The 23,661-nt window shown below is 39.3% G+C and overlaps 2 protein-coding genes, 1 long non-coding RNA gene and 1 pseudogene across 4 annotated transcripts; 1 reads left to right on the forward strand and 3 right to left on the reverse strand.

Moving 5' to 3' along the window:
- Positions 1–532: 532 nt before the first annotated feature.
- Positions 533–15,066, reverse strand: LOC122640608. Its single transcript, XR_006329705.1, has 5 exons — positions 14,952–15,066; positions 10,454–10,460; positions 3,683–3,696; positions 2,978–2,980; positions 533–543 (listed from the first exon to the last, which is right to left on the reverse strand). It is a non-coding gene; the product is annotated as an uncharacterized LOC122640608 (long non-coding RNA).
- LOC122640605 (inositol transporter 4-like) lies at positions 14,951–17,780 on the forward strand. The gene is made up of 6 exons (XM_043833822.1): positions 14,951–15,089; positions 15,259–15,329; positions 15,454–15,789; positions 15,890–15,997; positions 16,211–16,828; positions 16,936–17,780. Exons 1-6 carry the CDS (start codon positions 14,954–14,956, stop codon positions 17,428–17,430), a joined length of 1,764 nt encoding a protein of 587 aa, XP_043689757.1. The 5' UTR covers positions 14,951–14,953; the 3' UTR covers positions 17,431–17,780.
- LOC122640606 (U-box domain-containing protein 4-like) lies at positions 15,171–20,236 on the reverse strand. 2 transcript variants are annotated; one of them, XM_043833823.1, is made up of 3 exons: positions 18,807–20,236; positions 18,390–18,457; positions 15,171–15,303 (listed from the first exon to the last, which is right to left on the reverse strand). In XM_043833823.1, exons 1-3 carry the CDS (start codon positions 20,166–20,168, stop codon positions 15,219–15,221), a joined length of 1,515 nt encoding a protein of 504 aa, XP_043689758.1. In that variant the 5' UTR covers positions 20,169–20,236; the 3' UTR covers positions 15,171–15,218. The 2 variants fall into 2 exon arrangements, with proteins under 2 accessions (XP_043689758.1, XP_043689759.1); XM_043833824.1 differs by lacking the exon at positions 15,171–15,303 and adding an exon at positions 15,560–15,694.
- A 1,175-nt stretch (positions 20,237–21,411) lies between these two features.
- LOC122640227 lies at positions 21,412–22,457 on the reverse strand (annotated as a pseudogene).
- Positions 22,458–23,661: the final 1,204 nt, after the last annotated feature.

The raw sequence follows: 23,661 nt of genomic DNA on the forward strand, positions 1-23,661 counted from the left end.
TGGACCTCCCCTTGAGTAGTATTTTCGGGCAGGAGGTAGGGTGATCTTATCCGTTCTCATGTGAGGAATTGGAGAAATTGGAGAGGGTAGTGACTTGGAGGGGACAACGATTCCCATTAGTCTGGGCGTAATCCCATCAAAATAATATTCTAAAAAATTGAAAAAAAAAAGAATGTTGATTGGTCACGTGTAATGTCAGACACAAGGGGTAGTGAAATGATCACCCTACCCCTACGTTGGAGAGTCCGGCTCAGCTCCTTGTACAGGGAGCAAAAAGTCTCACCTTGTTAAAGTCCCCCTACCCTTCTCATGTCAGTCCCTCTATTGGTTGAGCAGCTAGCTCCAAGAAAGCTAGAGGTGTGCCCAACCTCTCCCCAAAAGTTGCCCTCAATCCATGGTTTGAGGTATATGTATCGGATCGTCCGATATAGTTGATACTGGACAGGTTCGAAGGTGATTGATATCAATACCTGGCCGATATGGTATCAGTGGAATGGTACGGACAAGGGGTAAGATAGTCAAGAAAACCCATTTTTAAGAAAACTCAGGGATAAACTTGTCCGATACTATATCAGTATCATATCGATTTTGAAGATAACCAATACCCAATCCGATACCATGCACTAAAACCATGCCTCAATCATATCCTACCAAGATATTATTCAACCTTGAACACCCTGGCCCGTGACAGCCACGGGTAACATATCCCCTAGGCAAGATGGGCCAAGTTGGGATGAGGCCCATTCTTTATTCTGCACCACACCCCGTCCCTTAGACAAGTGGGAATAGGGCCAGGCCCTTTTTCTAAGGTCACCATCTTTAACACCCAAACAACCCACCCCCCGCCCACCCTTTGTTTAACTATAACCCAAGAAAAGGTTAGAGAGACAGAGGAAAATGCTGGGGTTATTGGCTTGATGCTATACGGTATTGGATTGGTGTTATCGGCCAATACCTATCGATATTGACTGTTATGTGACCGATATTGATACTTGAATGATCTGTATCAGCCGATATGATACAAATTATGGTATATTTTTAATGTAAAATGATGTTTTGATACGAAATTGGAACCAATACGGCCCAATGAGGTTGTTATGTAGGTATCGATATTGGTATCTATGACGACCGATATGATCACTGATACCGTGAATTAAATCCATATGATCAAAAGACATGAAGTGTCATACTGGGAAGTCTCAATCCGAATGATCTTTCAAAAGTTTTTTTTTTTTTTTTTTTCCTTGTGTGAATATCCATCCAAAAGTAGAGGAGGAGAAGAGATGGGCCAAACCAGCCCAACAAAAAACACAGATGGGCCTCCAGCCTCCTCCAACCTCTAAGTGGGCCGTACTTGATTGAGATTGTCTGATTAATTTGGGTCGGCTTTGGTCCCGGCCAGTTTTGATCCAAATAGAACCAGAATAAGCCGGAATCGGCTTCAGGCTGTAGATCCCCAACCCTACTGATTCGGGACTCGGGATTGGTGTGATCTCTGGATTGGTTGGAATCAGGATCGGCTCTAATCGGCCGATCCGATCTATAAATCCCTGGTAATATCACTGTGCTTAGTGACATGTAGCATTTTCATCTACGTGGGCATAGCCGCGTAGGGATGTTTATCAGCTCAATTCTTGCAAAACGGTTCAGTTTTGACTCAGTTTCATGATGTTATAGGTATAAATCGAAATTAAACCAAATAATTTGGTTCAAATTTTTAAACCAAAATCGATTATTATTCAGTTTTGATTATCTAATTTTTGATTGTTTCGATTATCCGGTTTGATTTCAGCTTCATAAGTTTTGTAATAGCATTGAAAGAAAGAAAATTTACAAAGATTGTGTTTGGTACATATTCTTGGAATGTATTCCAGGTCGATTTCGCATTCTCAGATGATAAAAATAGTTGTTTTTGTTGTTCGAGAATGCAAAATCGACCTGGAATGCATTCCAAGGGCAGTTGGATAGACACTTAAAAAATAAAAAAAAAAATCTACCACATGGCAAATATGTTGAATCATGCAATGGAGAATTTATTATTATTAGGGTAAATTACACGTCACTCCCTGATTTTCAAGCAAAACTCAGATCACCCCCTAGTTTTTGAAAAAACTCAAATCACCCCTTGGTTTAAACCCCAATATGACAAGTTAGTCCCTTTCGTTAGTTTTATGCAGTTAAGTGATGATGTCAGCCAGTTAAATAAATTTAAATCCCTAAACTACCCTTAACCAATGTTGAAGATGAAGGAAGGGTAATATTATAAATTTAATTCTAATGTTTTAGTACAAGGGTAAAATAGTCATTTCACACCAATAACTAAAGCAGACTAACACTGTTACCGTAGAGGGGATGATTTGAGTTATTTTCAAAAATTAGGGGATGATCTGAGATTTGATTGAAAACCAGGGGCTGACGTATAATTTACCCAATTTTTTATAATGTAGATTAGTAGATATATGAGATATAGAAATTTCAGTAACTTAAATAAGCTATTCTTGTCTGCCAACCTCACATCTGATGGTTATTCTTGTACTCGTATTTTTATATAGGATAAATTACACTGCGACCCCTTGAGGTTTATCCTAAATACAATACAACCCCCTGTATTTCCAAATTATACAGCCGGAATCATAATTTACTCTAGTTGTTCTTTTTTTTTTTTTCTTTCTTTCTTTTTTGCTTTTAATTTATTCCAACTTTAGCGGTTCCTTGGAAGGACTGAGGATTTAATTGGATTGGTTCAGCTGGGACCATTGGAGTTCAAATACCCATAATAATAAGTCATTGCATAACATCTCAATATCTCATCTGGGAGGGTTAAGTTCAAGTAATTAACTTTTAACTTAAAACTTAAAACTTAAAACCTCAGTATAAGCCATCTCATGCTTGAAGAACTGCAACTCCTCGTCCTTCTGTATAGAAGAATCATGTTTGCCATAGAGCCCAAAAATAGAAGAAGGTTTGGAAAACTTACTCTCTTTGAACAAGATCTGAGTTGATTTTATTGATCTTCTGATTTAATAAACTAAAGAAACTCCCTAGATCTTAATATTCTGATTATTAAGAAGGATAAATACTATACCAATATCTTTTGTTAAATCAAATATTTTTTTTGGAAATTATCAACGCTATCCCCTGAGTTACACCCTTGTTACACCTTTATTTTAATGCGAGCCCACTAAGTACCCAAATATCAAATCCAACCCAAAAACTAATGGGATTAGCCTTTTAACCATTAATAACTGTCTAATTTTTGACAATGTTGCCCTTCTCCTTAAAACAAGGAATTCTTCTTTTCCTTCAGTCAAAGAAACCTTCCCATCTCTGCAACTGTTCACCACTGCTCATTTCTCACCTCTGCAACCGCTCAACTCTGTCCACCCTCACCTCTGCAACCGACGTCGACCAGAGGTTTGTCAAAGTCCCATTTCTTCATCAACCGCTCCAGGGCGGAGGGAACATGCAACTTCTTCATTGCTTCAGGGTTCGGATCCTTACCAGTAAGTAGGATGAAGAGGAGGCCAAGAAGGAAACAAAATACATGAACAAAGAAACAGATAGGAGCCATTTTCTGCCAGGATAGCTTATAAGAAGGTAAGGCAAAATAGGACTGAATTCTGGATGATAATAAAACCTAAAACACCGAGTAATTCTCTCTGGACAACCGTCCCAGTTTTACTCGATCTTCGTTTTCTTCTTTATTTTTTCGAATTCTTCTCGTAGACTTCCGAGTTCAAGAATTACCTTAGACATTTCCTCATTAATCTTCTTCATCACCTGTAATACAGATTGGTAACATTAGCTATGTTTCAAGTTAAGGGGATGAAGTAGTGGATTCAATAAGCTTGGGGAATCACATGCTAAACCCATAGTTCTAAAACTCGTCTTGACTCGGCGAGATCTCGGCTCTCTTCTCGATTTTCTGAGAAACCGAGTCGAGATAGCATATGGTACATAAATGTGCAATATCTTGCTGAGATCTCGTAGATCTTGAGTCGAGATCTCGGGTTGACCCATGGAAATGACCATTCTTCTATGTATTTACTTACCTAACTCGACATATCTCGGCGAGATCTCGGATCTCGGGTTGACCATGGAAATGACCCATCTACTATGTATTTACTTACCTAACTCGACAGAACTCTTATATGCTTGCTGTGGTGCACTATATGCAACATCACAACAACACTATGTCATGGGAAGACTATGTGACATTAGCGGGGACTGAATACTTGATTCAAAGTCATTTTATGTGATGATAGTTGTAATTAACACTGTTAAGCAGTTTGATGTATCACTTTAACATTTTCAATTCTTATTTAAGTTGTTTAGCTATTAATTGAATGTTTTGCTTGCTTTCTATTACTAAATTATGTATAGAGTAGGGTAGTTTAATACGTCATCACCTACCAACCTATGGTTTGAATTGAAACTTAGATGTGGACTTTGTTTTTGCAAAATCTGATAATGCTATTGTGTTTAAATGGCCTAAAATAGACTGAATACCAAGTTTCAAACCCAAACTAGCTCTAAAACCCACTGAGTGTGTCAAATTTAGAGAATGGATAAAATCTACAATGAGTCTATTGAGCATACATTGATGCAAATATAAAGGAAAATACAAGCAATACAATCCCTTGATTGAGGGAACCAATATGGAAGGAAAGCTTTACAATAAAAGACTTTACCAAAATGAATAGAAGATAAAAATGGAAGGCAAGGTGGCCAACACCAAGGGAGGGATTCTTCCATTAATCCCTCTAATACTCCCCCTCAAGTTGGAGAGTGTAGGTTACGAACGCCCAACTTGGAAGAAGTGTATGAAAAGTGTCGTGACCCAGGGGTTTGGTGAAGATGTCAGCAAGCTGCATGTGAGACGGAACATGAGATGTGGAAATCAAGCCATCCTGAATGCGTTCACATACTACATGATAGTCAATGTCGATGTGTTTTGTATGCTCATGAAACACAGGATTGGCGGCAATGTGCAGAACAACTTGATTATCACAGTAGAGGCGCATGCCAGAGGACTGATGGACCCCTAGGTCCTGAAGGAGGGACCAGTGGTGGAACCTGTTGCCGTTGGGAAGCTGGAAGAGAGATGTTCAAACTATTGCAAATATTCAAACTGATACCATGTCAAATTTAGAGAATGGATAAAATCTGCAGTGAGTCTATTGAGCATACAATGATGCAAATATAAAGGAAAATACAAGCAATACAATCCCTTGATTGAGGGAACCAATATGGAAGGAAAGCTTTACAATAAAAGACTTTACAAAAATGAAGAGAAGATAAAAATGGAAGGCAAGGTGGCCAGCACCAATGGAGGGATTCTTCCATTAATCCCGCTAATAGAATTGAGGCTTCGAGTCGGAAAAAAAAAATGCACCAACTCTACGAGATCTCGACTCGACTCGATTTTTCCAAGGGCCGAGTTGGTACCAAGACCCGAGTTTTAGTACCTTGGCTAAACCTCTTCGCCTTGGAAAAAAATAGTGTTTCCCGAACTACCACCACCATTAATTAGTTTCATCACTTTTACTAATTCCAACTCCTCCTAATCACTTGAACAATGGTTGCGACAAATTTGAACAAATTCTGTGTAAGGAATGTGCCTCCTAGTCACTTGAACAATGGTTGCGACAAATATGAACAAATTCTGTGTAAAGAATTTGCTTGTTCTTGATGCTCTTCAAGTCCTATTCAATTCCTCAAGCGGCAGAGCCGAATTGGGAAACTCATCATTCCCGCTCAAGTCTGCTCACCCTTACCTCTGCAACCGCTCAAATCGAATTGGGTTTATAGAACATTGTTGTAGTTGAGAGGAGGTTCGATTGGAAGGCGGCGACGCTCGGTGGCTGATACTTTACGGGTGGCGAAGGAGAGAAGCGGAGGTAAATCAAACCCTCACGGATTCTATGCTGATGATATCATCGCTTAACAGGAATCAACCAACTTAGTGGACAAATAAATTGAGTGCAACAATTGCAAAAAGTATTTTTCTTTGTTTCTACTCCTCTCCCTTTTTTTTTTTTTGGCTAAAAGATCATTTGTATTGAAAGAAAGGGAAAGAAAAATAATAATACAACGCGAAAGAGCCTAAACAAAACAAACACAACTAAACAAGATGCTGAGGCATCTCCCCACCTTCGGCCATGCCATCAACAGGGAGATACAAAAGCAAAATCAAAACATTCTCTAAAATTAAGAGAATCCACGAAATCTTGGTCTACATTGTGCGTCACATAGAAGATCATCCTGAACCAACGGGGGGAAATGCACCATAGTTGAAGAGACTTGCGAAGTAGCTGCAGATTTTACAAGGAAGTCCGCTACCGTGTTTGCTTCTCGGTAGTAGTGGGTGATTTTCCACATAATAGATCCAAGAAAAGTTTTAAGGCTGCTCCAACACTAGGGGTGTCAATAAAGCCCGGCTGACCCGAACCCACCCGAACCCTCCCTGAGCCCGGCCCGGGCCCGACCCTGATTTTTCAACCTTGAGGGCGGGTTTGGGTTTAGTTATAGTCTGACCCTGATAGGGTCGGGTCGGGTCAGGGTTTAGATTCTGGGCCTAGTCCGGCCTGGCCTGACCCGACCCTATATTAATTATAAGTATATAATATTATATATATATATTATATACTTAATATAAGTATTTTCTTAACAAAAAAAAACAGGAAAAAAAACCAGAAGAGAATTGTAGAGAGATAAGTACTAGCTTTGTCATCATCATGGAGTGGGAACCCATAAAAAGAGTAGATCATCTACTATTTTGATCAGGGCCATAAAAAGAGTCACTGACATGATTGTTATTTAGTTGTAGCCCCTATAAGCTTCCAGGCCTATTGAAGGGGCACCGTTACAATTGTAGAGAGAGAGTCTATACACACGCCGTTTTTTTCAACATATTTATTAGCTGTCCCATAGGTTGAGATCCTCTGTTACAAAAACTTGGACTAATGAGACACGTGGACGTGCCATAAATCAGGACCACCCCGACCCGGCGCGACCCAGGCAGGGTCGGGTCGGGTCAGGGTTGAGAGTTTCTTGACCCTGGCAAGGTCGGGTCAAGGTCAAGGTCAGGGTCAGGGTTAAGGCCTCTAGGGTTGGGTCAGGGTTTAGGGCAGGCCCGGCCCAACCCGACCCATTGACACCCCTATCCAACGCTGCCAAACACACCAAGGAACTTTGTTCTTGGAAACTAACAGCGACATCGCCACAGAGTCACCTTCACTCCTCTACCTATTTCACTACTATTGAACATTGAGAATTGAATTCTTATTATTGGTCTTTCTCAAAAAAAATTCTTAGAAAAAAGAAAAGAAAAAGATGAAAAACAATCCATCTACTTAAATGTTTATAATAAATATGTACTTACCAGATAAATTCTATGATTTTCTCCAATATCTCAATCTTATCATTTGAAGCTTCAACATTATAATTCTTTCTCCTATTCTAACAGGATTCATCAAGATTGAGAAAGAAAAAGAAAAAAAATGGGTGTATGGTGAGTCCTTTGGATTATGAGTTGTTATAGCCATGTATCATGCCAACATTAATGCATGGTGGTTTTGTTTGTCCATTGATCATAACAAATGCATGCTTTCTACTAATAAATTAACAGGCACTTGACATGCATCTTATCAAGGTAATATGTTGTGTTTTCCATTATTAAAAAAAGGGTAATTATCAATGCCACCCCTTGACATTTGCCTATATTTTAAAGCACACCCACTAACTACCATAATATCAGTGCCATCTCCCTCTTTACCAAACTAATTCCACACAGACCTCCTACCATTAGTTAAGAGTTGTTAAGTGGTGATGTCAGTAGTTTAAAAGACAATTCTACCCTTGTTAGTTGCAAAATACCTAATCTACCCTTTCAATTAGAACTCCCACAAACCCTTCTTCTTCCTCACACTCAGCCGACAACCATGGAGAACATCCATACAACCTACCATCTTCTGAAAAGAGACCTACTCCGGTGACCAAATCTGCCTTTCTTTGCTTATTGCTTGTTTCACCACTGAAATGAGTTTTCTGTTTTTCTTTTCCAACGATCTGTTGTGTTTCAGGTTAGTAAAGGAACCGAAACCCTTCTGTTTGTACTTCTTCTTTCTGCAACACCATCCGTCTCTTCTACCTCCTCCTCTTGCAATAACAGAGGTGATAGATAGGTCGTACGTCACCCATGAGCATCGTCTCATTCCTATTTCCTCCGGTTAATGATGAAACGGAAGAAAAATTAAATTTCCCCCACCGCCCAAAAATCAAATTTAAAGTTATTCATATTCACAGCAATTATTCATTAAATTAAGAGAAAGTAGTGGTTGAAAGTTGAAGTCTCAAACTACCCAAATCTAAGAATCCATAAAGAATTCCAGACATACTATCTATTCTACTGGCAGAGATATTTTCGCTTTTGTTCTTTTGCAGGTTCCGAAGTCTTCAATGGACCATGGCGGCATTGGCTAAGGAGGGTGATTTGGGGTTGAGCACGCCTACGGCGTTGATGAGGTATGGGGTTGGGTGTGGAAGGTCTACTCTGCGTGGTTGAAGAGGGCTGGGAGAGAGAGAAAGAGAGATCAGATCTCGGATAACAGTTAGAATCTCCCCAGGTTTCATAGCCCATCTTAGCAATCACCCATTGCAGTATTACACCCCTTCCCAAACGCAGATTTTTTCCTTCTCTTATTCTAATTTTTCGGTATCGATCTTAAACAAACCCTTCTGTTTTCTTTGTGAGAAATGGTGTGATGAGCTTTGCTGCAGTGTTTGTGTTTATGGTGATGTCCACTAACATGTGCCCTGGGTAACTTGTGGATGTTGCATTATTTTAATCAATTTTAATTTAAAAATTGGAAGAATTTTGGTCATTGGAACAATCTGATTGGGTAATATCTCTCTCTCAGTCATTGGATTAATCTAGGTTTTTTATGTTTTAATGTAAAGGGTATTTCGGTCAAAAGAATTTTTGAGACTAACACCGTTAAAAAATGGGTAATGGTTGATATTATGGTAGTTAGTGGGTGTGCTTTAAAATATAGGCAAACGTCAGGGGGTGGCACTGATAATTTCCCTTAAAAAAATTGGCATTAGGACACTCATTAAAAATACTGTTCTAATTTTCTGACCATTTTATTATTGAGAAATTATCAGTGCCACCCCCTGACGTTTACCTATATTTTAAAGCACACCTATTAACTACTATAAAATCAATTGTTACCCATTTTTGAACGGTGTTAACCTCAGAAATTCATTTGACCAAAATACTCTTTACATTAAAACAAAAAAAAAAACTAGATTATCCAATGACCAAGAGAGAGAGAGATAGCAGGGGGTGGCGCTGATAATTAATCAAATAGAGAAGATGGAAGCAAATAGAATCGTCACCAAGCATACATTAACAGAAACACATTAATAGCTTAAAGAACAGAACTCAGGGTGAGCAAAATTTCAGTTCTAAATCCAGCAATACAGAGCAATAGAGCAATATGTATGAAGCCCTTTGACAAAGAAACTAGAACAGAAATACTAGTTCATAAAAGAACGTAGGAATAAAGGGGAATTGTAGAAAACAGAACTGAAACTAAGAAGAATCGTTGGGGGGAGAGAGTAGGGGGGGAGAGAGTACTTGTGTAGTGTTAGAATCCATACAAATCTTTTTTTTTTTTGTTAGAGAATCCATACAAGTCTTTCAATCTGTACAATAATTCCAGTGAGATCACCTAGCCTGTCAATTATACATGATTTTTTCAACCATATGGTCCACCTTATATTAGACCTTCCGTGTGTACTTTGAACCGTTCAACTGTCGTGCTTTGTTTTTCTACTAAAAAAAAAATATCATGCTTAATTTAATTTCTATTATGATATTTTAACCAAATTTTGACTAGAATTATTTTACCACATGTAAGAGTCCTTTTAGATTGCAATTTCACAAATAGACTAGGGTTGGTGGTCTTCCACCTAGCACTAAAATTTGGGCACCAAATATGCTGCCACATGACACTTATAGTCCATCCATGTTATCGACCATGGCTGAATGGGAGTTTAGCTACCCTTCACTACTTTTTCCTCTTCTTATAAAGACAAGAAGGGAAATGTTCTCTGAGCTGCTAGGGCAGGGTACATTAGCATCTCTGTGTCTATTTCTCTCTTTCTCATATGAATTAACCTTGTTTCCCTCTTATATACTATACCGTTTTGTCACACCTCATTGCACACTTATGCCGCTTGCTCAGAGAACCCTCTCCAAAAAAAAAAAACCAAAAATTTAGAAAATGAAATATATGCTTATAGAGCCAAATAAATTATGAGAACTCCCTCTGAACTCCCGTTGTGTATAGAATGGTAAATTTAATCAAGAGAATGGGGTTAGACTTAGGAGTGCACGTTGGCACCTACATGCATGTACATTTGTATGAATTTGGTTGTGTGTGACACCTCAACTCTAACCCAATCCTGGTAGAATACTTTTTATAATAGGATTAATATTATAATATTATGGATTAATATTAAATATCTTAAACTCAGGCTGATTATATTATTGGTCTAATAAAGGGGGTCATTGAGTTGTATTAAGAGTCCTATGTGGGCTGGCTTTGGTGTGAGCATTTAGGTTCCTACTGGGACTATGATTAGAGAGGCCCTATAGGAACTACTATATAAAGAGAGCTAGGTCCCCTCTCTAGCCCATCACAACAATTATTCTCAATCTCTGGAGTGCATTCTGGAAAGAGAGGGAGATATTCAGTGTTTATGATCCACGTGCATACAGTATTCTCATCAAGCCAGTTATCTTTAAGAATAAAGAATAGAGGGAAAACACCTTGGTCTTTGGTCTATATTTTCTGTTACGATTATCATCACTATGGATTCAAAACAAGGTTAGTGGTTCTATCTTTGATTCTCTATTATTTGTTTAATTGTGTTCTTGAATGCCCCATGGAGATCCTGATTTTTATAGTTTTGTCCCTATTTGGAACAAATTATTCTAACAAGTCCAGCTCAGCCCGGCTCAGGCCAGCCCTTTATCCAGCATGAGTTTCTCAAACCTAAACTGGCCAGAGTTGCACCCCTTAGGGAGATTCTGCGACCATATGCAATTCGGAATTTATCCCAACCCTTCTAAAACCTGAGCCCAGATCACCTATTTGTATATGAATGTTTTAATTCCGGTTTTGAGATGACATATATCCCACTTTTTTTTTCTTTAAAACCTGAACATTCTCTGGGACCCGGGCCAACCCCTAAGCTTTTATTGATAGAAACTCAAATAATGTGTCCCACTTGTTATTACCATTAATAGTGCATAGAGGGGATAGTCATGGAAGCAAAAAGGGCAACACCATATCTGAAAAAAGAAAGAAAAATTTACTATAGTTACGGGTGTAAATCGGTCGGTTTGGACTTGTTTTGATTTAGTTTCACCGCGTTCGGTGTGAGAATGAGTGAGTAAAACATGATCTAATAAGGGTGTACCGGTTTGGGTTCGTCTTATCAGTTTGGTTTCATTTACCATGTAAAAATATACTCAAAAATAAAAACAAACTGTAAAATTTTAACCAATTTCAACTAGATAATTAGTATAATTAATTAGTGTAATTATACCTCTTCCTTAATTTTAGTTATGTTTCTACATTTTCCAGCACAACGTCTAGCTAGGTCGACTATACCTCTTCCATTACCCCCTTTGATTTGGACCTAACAACTAAAAGGGTAGCGCTGATGATGATTTTGGTTATGCCCGTAGTATTGCCTTAAATAATACTGACTCACTTAACCCCCCATTGAAAATGGAATAAAAGAGGGAAGAACATGAGGACATCGATATCAGTGTAGTATGCTCCGATTTAAGAGCAGAGTCATTTGCTATATAGTCATCCGGGAAGGGGCAGAATCACAAGTCTCAATTTCAACTATAGAAACTGAGCACCCAACAAGAAATTCCCAAAATCTCTTTAGTAGTTGTACGAAACCAATAGAAAACCCTAAAAGACCACCAAAGAGATAGAAAGAGATTAGATATAGAGAGAAAGAAATTAAAGAGAATAAAGAACTCAAGAGAGGGAATTCTACAAGTATTGCCCTATCACAAAAAAGGTGAAAAATAAAGAACTCAAGAGAGGGAATTCTACAAGTATTGCCCTATCACAAAAAAGGTGAAAAATAATCAATCTACATGAAGGTTTATAATAAATACGTACCTACCCGCTGATAACTTATATGATTTCCTCCAATATCTCAGTTTTTTTATTTGAAGCTTCATCATTATAATTCTAACAAGATACATCTAGGTTGAAAAAGAAAAGAAGAAAAATGGTGAATGGAATTGGTGAGTACTTCGGAGTATTAGTTCTTATAACCATGTATCATGCCAACATTAATGCATGGTGGTTTTGTCCATTGATCCGTTGATCATAACAAATGCATGCCTTTTTGTTTTTTTATCATGAGTTTCTTAAACGTAACCCAATCCATAAACTCAGAATCCCAACCCAAACCCAAACAAAATCAAGGGAGTTTGGGGTTTTTATTTTTTTATTTTTTATTATCTGAGTTGAACCCCTTAGAGAAATTCCGTGATCTTATGCATTTCCAAATTTATCCCTACCCTTCTAAAACCTGAGCCCGGATCTTATCTGTGTATGTTTTACGTACGGTCGGACAGCAAATCCAAAACCTACCAAACTCTCTGTCCATTGTTCAAATTGTAAATTGAACTAAGCTTTAGGTCTTTAAACTCAACAATAAACAATAAGCACAATCTTCCTTTCTTTTTTTTTGTCACTCTATCCCTTGATTAGGACCAACAATGTTAAGCTGTAAGGCAAACAATCAACAATACTAAGTTATACATACAACTCATCTTCCGTTTTTTCAAACCCTAAACGAGTTGGGGAAGATGAGTTGCATTTTTTTTTTCCTTGCAAGGGCATTTTTATCACTTTACCCCTTGATTTTAACATTGTTAGTCCAACCCTAAATGTGTTAACTTTTAAGAATCTCAAGGGGGCATGTAGAATTTTTCAAAACTGAGGGATGCTAATTACAGGGGAGGTACATGAAAATTTCCCAACTTTTAATAAAAACTGTAACAAATTATAGGTGTAGTTTAGACTTTAGAGGACTAAGAAATTATGTAAAAAATTAATAATTTTGATTTAGGGTCATACAAGAAAGTTTTCATCAATGTGCCATAATATAGCGAACTATAACACAAAAATTACATGGCTGATATAGTAATGAGTCTACGGTTTCATCTGGTCAAGTAGGAGCATGGAATGAGGTATTGGTATTGGTGGAGGCCGATACTGATTCCTGGCCGATCTTGAATCAGGTATCATCGAATCAATGGTATAATTGTCATAAAAATAAATAAAAAAACAAAATTTTAAATGAAAATTAAGGGTAAAATTGACCGATCTGGGCCGATCTAGATCGATATTAGATTGATATTGACGGAGACCGATATTGGATCAGTATAGGCGAAGACCATAAATGTGACTTGCATTCAAATAGGTAACTAAGATAGACACTCAAACATCTCTCTCTCCCTTGATGCATGACATCAACACAATCGGTCATACCGGACAAGTTTTCCCCTGATTATCTATAAAATATGGTTTTTTTTTAATACTATTTTACCATTTGTTTGGTGAAAACACTCAAACTCTCTCTCCCTTGATGCTTGACATCAACACAATCGGTCATACCGGACAAGTTTTCCCCTGATTATCTATAAAATATGGGTTTTTTTTTTCTTTTACTATTTTACCATTTGTTTGTACCATTTCACCAATATGGTGTGGCACAATATCGGGATCATGATTTGAAGAATCGGTCTCGGATCGGCCGATTCGTACTAGTATCAATGGAGACCAATACCAATTCTTGGCTGATCTCATATTAGTTGACTGGTACAAACAAGGGTAAAAATATTTTAGAAAAAAATCTAATTTTTTGAAGGAAGCAGGGACAGATACCGATTACAAAAACGGACCTGATCGGGATAGGACAAAATTGCCCCGCTTTCCTTTTAAAAGAGGATTTTTTTTTACTGTTTTACCCCTTGTCCGTACCTTGTCATTGATATGATATCCACACAGTATCGGGATCAGTCAAAAACAAAACCGTTATGTATCGCTGGATACGAACGATATGATACCGATACCTCAAACCATGGGATATCAGGGGCGTGATGCGATAATACCCCAAAGGCTCAAACCATGTTAAACTGTTTCATCAAAGCTTTCAAATTAAACTTTGAACGATTTCTAGACAAAGCTTTAAACGGTTGGGATTTTATTTATAGTTGCGAAGAGAAGAGCGTATTACACCACAGAGTTAGTTGAAGAGGATCTAGACTCGAGCTTACAGTACTTGGATGAAGGAGAAGATAAATGGGTGATTGTAAGATTAGAAGTACAGAGCGTCTTTTTTTTTTTTTTCTTTAGTTCTTTTGATAAGATTAGAACAGAGAATCTAAACGACCGCAACACCACAAATAAAGTATTCAATTTAGAAAATGACAGATGGCAGCCTTCCACCGTGACAGGAGTGTTGTAGTTAAAAGGATTAATCTGGATTTGCTTTCTTACCTGTCTCATCTTTTCTAAAACGGTGGAAATGACATCTAAAATAGGATAGCCCGTGGGGAGAGCAATTTTCTCGGACACAAAAATATATATAAAAGGGATCTCCTTCTCCAAGATTTACATATCATTTCCCAATACACTCATCAACTGGAGCCTGGAGGGAAAGGAAAAGAAGAGAAGAGAAGAGATGCGAAAGCAATTTGGAAGAAAATTTTGATAGAGAAATTTACAACGCAGAAGCTCCTACGACTTGATTCGGAGTGACGACGAATACTAGAAGATAGAGCCTTTTGTTTACCAAAAAAAAACATAAAGCCTTTAATAAGCCCTCACTCGTATCACACATGGGGGAGGGAGCGGTTCACAAAGCTGAAGCACCAGAGTACATAGAGTGCTTAACAACAACATGGAAGCAGCCTTATATCATGCGCCTAGCCTTGTCTGCTGGCATTGGAGGTCTTCTCTTTGGCTATGACACAGGTAATTAAGAATGTATCAATACAGTCCAATGCGGCTGACATGTACCGTTATCGGGGCGATCGATACTGTGAACTAGATCATCCTCCATGAATTCATAAGAGTTTCCATCTGACTCCCTTACAAATTTATTTATTTTTTTTTCCCTTCTTTTTCCCTTATTGGTGTATAGGAGTTATCTCTGGTGCACTTCTTTACATTCGAGATGACTTTCCATCTGTTGACAAGAAAACATTTTTCCAGGTAGAGTGTGGAGTTTCTATTCCTTCTTCACAACACATTTATTGAACAAAATATAATGGAATTATGCCCCCTCCCCCCTTTTTTTAACATCTAATTCAGTTTACACATATATATTCATCAATAGGAAGTAATCGTGAGCATGGCAGTAGCAGGAGCAATATTTGGTGCTGGAATTGGTGGATGGATGAATGATAGGTTTGGAAGAAAAATGTCAATTTTGGGAGCAGACATTTTGTTCTTTGTTGGTGCAATAGTCATGGCCTTTGCACCTGGTCCTGGAGTTATAATCGTGGGAAGAATTTTTGTTGGGTTGGGAGTTGGAATGGCTTCCATGACTGCACCTCTTTACATTTCAGAAGCTTCTCCTGCTAGAATTAGAGGGGCTCTTGTTAGCATGAATGGTTTGTTGATTACAGGAGGACAATTTTTGTCATACCTTATAAATCTCGCCTTCACAAGGGTACATATATTTGGTGTAGTAATACTATAACATTTAAGTTAAAAGAACATTATCTCCTACTTAATTTAACATTTTTTTATTTTTATTTTTTCAATCTCAGGTCGATGGAACTTGGCGTTGGATGCTTGGAGTGGCTGGACTTCCAGCTCTGGTTCAATTTGTATTGATGTTGTCCCTTCCAGAGTCCCCTAGGTGGCTCTACAGACAGGTATTGTTGGAAATTATCTTTCATGGCTGTTTTCTGTGTTAAACTTTCAGACTAGGTCTACACACAGGTTTTTAAAAGCTTTAGTCTACCTCTACCTTAAGATATAATCTATTCTCACCATACAAAAGAAAGATTTGAAAACCCTGGCTTGAGGCTCTTACTAACAATTTTTCTCAATTTGTTCCTATTCCCATAAACAAAAAAAAAAAATAGAACAAAAAAGAGGAAGCCATAGACATTTTGAGGAAACTATATCCTGAAGACGAAGTTGACAACGAAGTGGAGGCATTACGAGCATCTATTGAAAATGAAATAGCTCAGGAGAGCAGCATTGGTGATGGTAATCTATTCAGTAAAATTGGTCGAGCATGGGGTAATGTGGTTGTCCGTAGAGGGCTTATTGCTGGTGTTGGATTGCAAGTGGCTCAACAGTTTGTTGGAATCAACAGTGTCATGTATTATAGTCCCACCATAGTTCAATTGGCTGGATATGCTTCCAATAAGACAGCTCTGGCTCTCTCTCTTATTACTTCCGGTCTCAATGCTGTGGGTACCATTATTAGTATATTCTTTGTAGATAGAACTGGGAGGAGGAAGTTGCTGCTTCTCAGTTTGTTTGGAATCATTTTTTGGCTCCTCGTGCTATTTGTTGTGTTCAATTTAGCTGCTACCCATGCTCCTGCAGTTAATAAGTTAGATTCGACTACCAAATTTGGTGCAAATAGTACATGTCCGAACTACCTTACAGCCTCAGATGCATCAACTTGGAATTGTATGACTTGCTTGAAAGGATCTATAGACTGTGCGTTCTGTGCTAGCGGAGGCAATCATGTAAGTACTCTTCATCCATTTCAGTTATTTGATTATCTAGATTCTCTACCTAAGAGATATCATATTCTAGTTGAAACATTATTTTCATGGTTTCACTTGGAATTCAGCTTCAACCTGGTGCATGTTTGGCTTCAAACGGTGGAACAAAGAGTTCATGCAAAGGCAAATATGGTGGTGAATGGTTCACAAGAGGATGTCCAAGCAGATTTGGATTCTTGGCATTAGTGGGCTTGGGGCTCTACATTATCTGTTATGCACCTGGGATGGGAACTCTCCCTTGGGTTGTAAACTCAGAGATATACCCATTGAGATATAGAGGATTTTGTGGAGGCATTGCCGCTGTTGCTAACTGGGTATCAAACCTCATCGTTAGTATATCATTCTTGTCTTTAACTCAAGCTCTAGGCTCGGCCTACACGTTTCTCCTGTTTTGTGGTTTTGCTTTCTTGGGTCTAGTGTTCGTCTACTTCAATGTACCAGAGACCAAAGGTCTGCAATTTGAGGAGGTCGAGAAATTGCTAGAGAGAGGTTTCAAGCCTTGGCCTTTCAACAAAGCATCAGATGGAGAAAGAAACTCACTTGAGATGAAACCAGTCAAGTGAATGAATAGTACTTTTCTTGTTACTTGTAAGGACCTTATTACAGTACCTCTTCCATTTAGTTATGTTTATGCAAATTCCAGTACGATGTCTAGGTCAACTATAGTAGTTCTTCTATCTATAAATTGGGGAATACTGTAATTATTTCTTCTATCTATAAATTGGGGAATACTGTAATTATTTCTTCTATCGATAAATTGGGGAATACTGTAGTTGTTTCTTCTACGTAAGAATTGGGGAATACTGGACTTGTATCTTCTATCCATAAATTGGGAAATACTGTAATTGTTTCTTCTATCTATAAATTGGGGAATACTGTAGTTGTTTCTTCTATGTAAGATTTGGGAAATGCTGAAATTGTTTCTTCTATCTAAAGATTGGACTGTTTTTGTTTTGGACACGGGCTGTTTTATCTTTTTTTTTTTTTTTTAATGTTCTTTATGGTGCAAGGGTTTGCAACCACATGATGCAATTGGAGGTCAAAATCTGATCAACAGGGAAAGAGGGATCAACGAAAAGATATATATCACACAACAAGGTTTCATTGCTCGGTTGCCAATTCTTTACATGATTACATCACTGCACAAACACACCATACAGGCAAGCTATGACATGCAATTGCAGTCACTAAGAAATAGAACTCAAGTAACTCTGTTTCTCACTCAATACTTCCCTAATACAGTACCACTAGAACACAATCTATAAGATCGATCATTACAGCAACATACCCTCTCGTAAATCCTCAATCAAAACTCTTAATCTGTTTAAGCAGAAATTTGGATTGCCCAAACAAAACCCAGGATCAAACCAAAATTCCCATAGCCATCATGAAATCACACATTCAAAATCTAGTTTAGATATAATCTGCGGGTCAGTTTACAGAGTGTACAAACAATAAGAACACGCAGCTATGTACAAATGTAAGAAGACAGGAACCCAGTGTACTGACTGAATTTCATTACCTCTCCATAGGGCTAGAAGATGACGCCTCTTGCCTCGGTTCTCTCAGATACCTAAGTAATGTTTCAGCCTACAAGTCACACAGCCAAACTCGAAGTTCATTTCCAGACATGGAGGGAGAAAAGGGAAAGCACCGGTAGTTGGCTGTTACGAGTACACACCATAGAAATTTTCAATGCTCTAAAAACCCAACCATGATTCATCTCATCCCTACCACTGTACAACAAGTGCATATGAAAGGGCATGTGCATTGTACAGTTTGCACTGATTACTGGTAGAGATGGGGCGAACCATGTTAGGCGTGTGAACCGTAAACCTTTCAACCATTACCATGCTTACGGTAGGTAGAAACCCTAACAGAGAACAATAGTAGTCGACAATGTCAATTACGGTTTTAAGAAACTCTATATAATTCGTACCTTGTGCTTCGCCCGAGCGGTTCCTGACTGAGAGAAAGCGACCAACGGAGGGATTCCACCCTCTCTCACCAGCAACCCTCTATTTCGTACATTGTCCGCACAGAGTTGCAGAAGCGTTAAAACAGAGAACTCCTTTCCTTTCGCCGATCCGTCTTCGATTGCTTCAACCAGAACAGGAATCCCACCTTCTTCGACAATAGCGGACCTGCCCTCTGGAATAGCGGCCAAGCTGCTCAAAACTACCATAGCCTTCTCCGCCAAGCCGCTCCCCTGCATTGAAACCATTACCACTAGCGGTTTCACGACTCCGGCGATTACGGCCCTCTCTTTGTTTTGCCTCACCGTACAGAGCTTGTAAAGTGTGGTGAGCGCGTCTTTCTTCCCCCGAGTAGACCCGTTCAGGAGTAGAGAAACCAAAGGTGGAATGGCTCCGCACGCACCGATTGAGATTTTGTTGTCGTCGATCAACGCGAGACTAAGAAGAGCACAAGCAGCGTTCTGCTTTGACACCTCAGTGCCAGTTTTAAGAACGTAAATTAGAGGTTTTATAGCTCCGGCATCCGTGATTAGGGTTTTGTTGTCTTCGTGGAGAGACAGATTCAAGAGAGCTGTTACAGCATGCTCTTGCGCCCATGGATCACTGCAACCAAGGAGAGGAATCAAGGCGGGAATCGCACCGGATTCCCCAATGAGAGCTCGATTCTCAGATCTATTCTTAGCGAGAAGACGTAACTTCGCTGCGGCCGAGCTTTGGACAGAGATGGACGATGACTGGAGACCTTCCACACATATCTCCACGGCTGTTTCCAGATTTTCCGGAGGAGCGTTGTCGAGGATCTCCGAGGAGAGGTTCTCGCGTTGGAGAAACCCTGACCTTGGCTCCAGTAGAGATTCCCTGTTAGATTCTGGTTCCAGATCTACAGCATCGTCAGGGTTGTAAACATGATCAGGTGAAGGAAGGCAAGCTAACCTCTGCAACTCTCCAGAGATATCGCTACTGCAGGCAGAGAAATCGCTGAAAGCTTGAGAGAGGTCGAGGAGATCAGAATCAGGAACAGAGGGCTTAAGTGGCCTGTCACTCTCCACAGCGAGCTCTCTGAGTCTGAAATCGATCACTGATTCCGACAAGTACTCGGAGACGGAAGCGGAGGCGGAATTTCTGTCATCAGCAGCAGCAGCAGCAGTAGGAAAAGAGCAAGAACGGTCGTTCTCGAAGAGATTGGAACGAATCGTTCGCATGGATCGACCTGGAGTCCTCTGGACTTTAGAAGAAGTTGGAGAAGAGATGGTGGTAGAACTGTAGTGAATCTGCTTTGCCGAAGGAAGTTCATTGGAGCGAGAATCTCCTGCTACCGAAACCATGGCGGAAGGAGGCCGGTTCGTCCGACCGACCAGAGAGAGAGAATCGTTTCAAGAGGCGTACGTATCGAGACGAAGGAATGGAAGCATGGAGTGAAAGAAAGCTAAAACCCTCCTATCTTCTCTTCTCTCCTCTCTGTTTGCTTCTGCTTTGTCAGCATTGTAATTTTAACTGATTACGGTCTTTATATGGTGAGAGAGAAGCAAAGGCTGCTCCAACAATGGCGATTCTCCTTCTGAAAAGACCGTTTACAGTGACCCTGTACTTTTGACCTTTCTTCTTTTATTCTTTTTTTTTGTGTAGTTGATGAAAAGTCTAGTGCTTTGCTCGTTGTCAGATCAGACGGTTTTGAGTGAGGATGATCAACTCAATTCCGGACCATCCACAGGTGAAAAATGAAATTCAAAAAAGGCTACAATATATTATAATACTAAATACGTGAAAGTTTTTTCTCTTTATCCTCTATCAGAGTCATAAAAAAGTGTCACATGAATGCTAACCAGCCTACGTTGTCGGACTCCAACGAGTGAAGTTCCACGCGCCCTCTGGCCAGAAGAGAGAGAGTACGTGAGACTCTCTCTCACACCAATAAAGTGGTGGCGTGCGTCAAGATGTATGGTAAAAAATTGATTCTGCTATAAAAAGAAATTGAAACATGTATGGATTGCCATTTTATAAATTGATTCTGCTATCCGGCAATACCAATGTTTCCTGTGCTCTTTTCTATAATCTATTCTCTCCTTACTATTTCAATAAAATCTGGTCTCTCAATTGGAACTGTGACTTCTCAAATCCAATCAAATTATGGAGAAGCAGCCCAGTGGCTCACATGAGCCACCACCCCTCTCCTCTCAAAGAAAATGAAAGAGAAGGGAAGAAGAAAATAAGCTCACAAAACAAAAGAGAACAAACACAACCCAAATCAAAACCAGGTTACACCACCAAATACTAATCTTCATCTTCATTCTGATAATCAGTATTTGCTTGTACAAACTCATTCAATCAAATACACCAAACTGTCACTTCATTTATGAAATATCAAAAGCAATCATCACTGTCAAAAACAGAGAAAAAAAAAATGAGATTTTTTTCCTTAACAGTAGTAGAAGATGATAAGCCATCAATTTATTCAGTTATGTTAATGAATAAATGGATTAGTAATGAATCTAAAAATCGAAGTATTACCAGTCCCAAAAGAGAATCTTCCATGAAACAAAGAATTAACAAAAAAAGAATCAGTTGGAATCAGACCCTTCTTTTCTTCCAAGCATAAACCAGCACCGAAAACCTAGATGGACTTTGCAACTCGCTCTCCTCTATACTGGCCCATTCCAACACAGAAGAACCGCAACCAGACGAAGTTGAAGACATCGAAGATGACGACGAGCTCCCCGTCTTCAATAGACTCTTCTTCATCTTCTTCCACTCGAACCCATTCATCAAAAACCCACACAACAATTGTTGCTGTTCCGGCAACATTATCATCTCATCCTCCAATTCGTCCATTTTCTCGAACCTGAACATGAACACGGCATGCCCATTCTCAGCACCATTGAACATCCAGTTGTAAACGTCCCAAGACGCCTGAATAGGGACCCCATCCACTTCAATCCTCTCATTTCCTCTGAACTTCCACTTTAATCATTTCACCTACGAAACCCTCTTCCTATCGAAGCTGAAACAAAGTCTGGGTTCATCCCTTGAATCCACTCACTCTGCAATCAATGCAGATATCTCTGGTCTTACCCCCAAATCTCGCTTTTGTAGTGTAATACTTGTTTCCCACAACATGCTCTCTCCTCATAATCAAAACCTGGGATCTCGCAGGCTTTGTTGCTCTGGTTCTGCTGTAAGCTTCGTTGCAGGAGTCACCCACAACAAGAGTCATCTCGTCGTCGATGACAACAGCGACATAGAATCTAGACTGGGGTTCTTCTGGGCCTGAATTAAATTTGATTTTGGTGAGATCCCAAAAGATTTCAACCTTCCTTGTTGGGCTACTGAGATTGAATCTCTTAGAACCAAGTCTACGCCAGAACAGAAAGGGCTTGATGTAGAGGGTTGGCGGTGTTCTTCGTTTGAGAGATGGAGAGGGTAAAGCCGTTTTAGATTTTGTTATGTTTTGAGGGAAAATTCCAAAAAATGCCCTCTAACTTAAGTCGTCCTTATATCACCCGGTCCGTTTCAAAGAATCCCGGTCCGTTTCAAAGAATCACAGAAACGGACCGGACAAACCATACATAATTTGATTCAATTCTGGCCCCAGAATCAGAAAAAATGCCAGAATCCATTTTTTGGAAGGTTACCATATATACCCTTAGAATGACCCTTCTTATTGCCTAATTGACTCCTCTTGTCTTCCAAGTTTGAAGAGGGACCATTGCAATTGCTTTTATTGTTGCCGATGATGGTAGAGCCAATGAAGCTATGAGAGCATAGATTCTATATTAGTCACAACCCTATTCATCTCCTTCCTCACCATTAATGTCACAATAGCGTATTTGGGCAGAGAAACGTTGAGGTTATGGTAACTTGTTTCCTTTAGGGATCCCATCCACACTATAGTGTCTCGACAACAGTATATTGTAGTGAAGGAACCCAAATGCCTTTCATCACCACAATTTGAGGTTGTATCGACCATAGTATATTCTAGTGAAGAAACCCAGATGCCTTCCATCACCACAATTTGAGTTGTTGTAACTTGTAAGTTGTTGTCTTTAGGGATCGGTCGATACCTGTATACAGATCACGGGTTATAAAAAATGGTATTGAGATGGATAGCAGTCATATTGAGATGAATCGGATAGTTTTCCTCTCAATTTTGATTAAAAAAATTGAAGGCAAAACCATCCGATATCAATTGGATTGGCCGATATGCTTCATTCGACACCATTTATTAAAATCATGGTCTCAAAGATAATTTAAATGGCCTTTAGGGGTTGCCTTGGTCTTGTATTGGTTAAGCACGGACAGGTTGGTTTAAAAGAAAATTTTGTCCGTGACAATTCTCTCAATACTATATAGAGTTGACGATATTACAGACCTGTAGGAAGGTCTTCCAAAGGTAGAATAAAGAGGTTTTCGGAAACATTCACTCAACTATTATGAAGCTTCAAGAGGAGCTCGTGATACTGCAAGGAGGACCAATCACGGTTGAGACATAGAGGAAGGAACTTGAGATTTCTAGCCAGCTAAATGAAGCATTGGAGAGGGAGGAGGAGATGTGGAAGCAAAAGAGCAGAATATCGTGGCTGAATGAAGGAGACCTCAACACCAAATTCTTTCACATGTCTACAATTCAGAGGAGGAGTTATAACAGAATCCTACGACTGAAACTTGCTGATGGCACTTGGACACAGTCGGAAGAGCAGGTGTACAAGGAGATGGAAGCCTATTACACCAACATATACACTTCAGAAGGCATCGAACTGGACTTGCTACATATCATCCCTGACTCCATCGTCCCTTCGGTTTCTGCCGAGATGAATGAGAACC

Source organism: Telopea speciosissima, chromosome 9 (assembly GCF_018873765.1).
Source record: "Telopea speciosissima isolate NSW1024214 ecotype Mountain lineage chromosome 9, Tspe_v1, whole genome shotgun sequence".
In the NCBI taxonomy this organism is placed as follows: Eukaryota; Viridiplantae; Streptophyta; class Magnoliopsida; order Proteales; family Proteaceae; genus Telopea; species Telopea speciosissima.

What these genes read in the sequence shown, in the direction of transcription:
- LOC122640606 (XM_043833823.1), bottom strand. Translation starts at nt 20,168, where the DNA reads ATGGTTTCGGTAGCAGGAGATTCTCGCTCCAATGAACTTCCTTCGGCA. An exon ending in CCGCTCGGGCGAAGCACAAG is followed by an intron (nt 18,458 to 18,806) that starts GTACGAATTATA and finishes TGTGACTTGTAG; the next exon opens with GCTGAAACATTACTTAGGTA. An exon ending in TCTTCTAGCCCTATGGAGAG is followed by an intron (nt 15,304 to 18,389) that starts GTAATGAAATTC and finishes TCTTGTCAACAG; the next exon opens with ATGGAAAGTCATCTCGAATG.
- LOC122640605 (XM_043833822.1), top strand. Translation starts at nt 14,954, where the DNA reads ATGGGGGAGGGAGCGGTTCACAAAGCTGAAGCACCAGAGTACATAGAG. An exon ending in TCTCTTTGGCTATGACACAG is followed by an intron (nt 15,090 to 15,258) that starts GTAATTAAGAAT and finishes ATTGGTGTATAG; the next exon opens with GAGTTATCTCTGGTGCACTT. An exon ending in ACAAGAAAACATTTTTCCAG is followed by an intron (nt 15,330 to 15,453) that starts GTAGAGTGTGGA and finishes ATTCATCAATAG; the next exon opens with GAAGTAATCGTGAGCATGGC.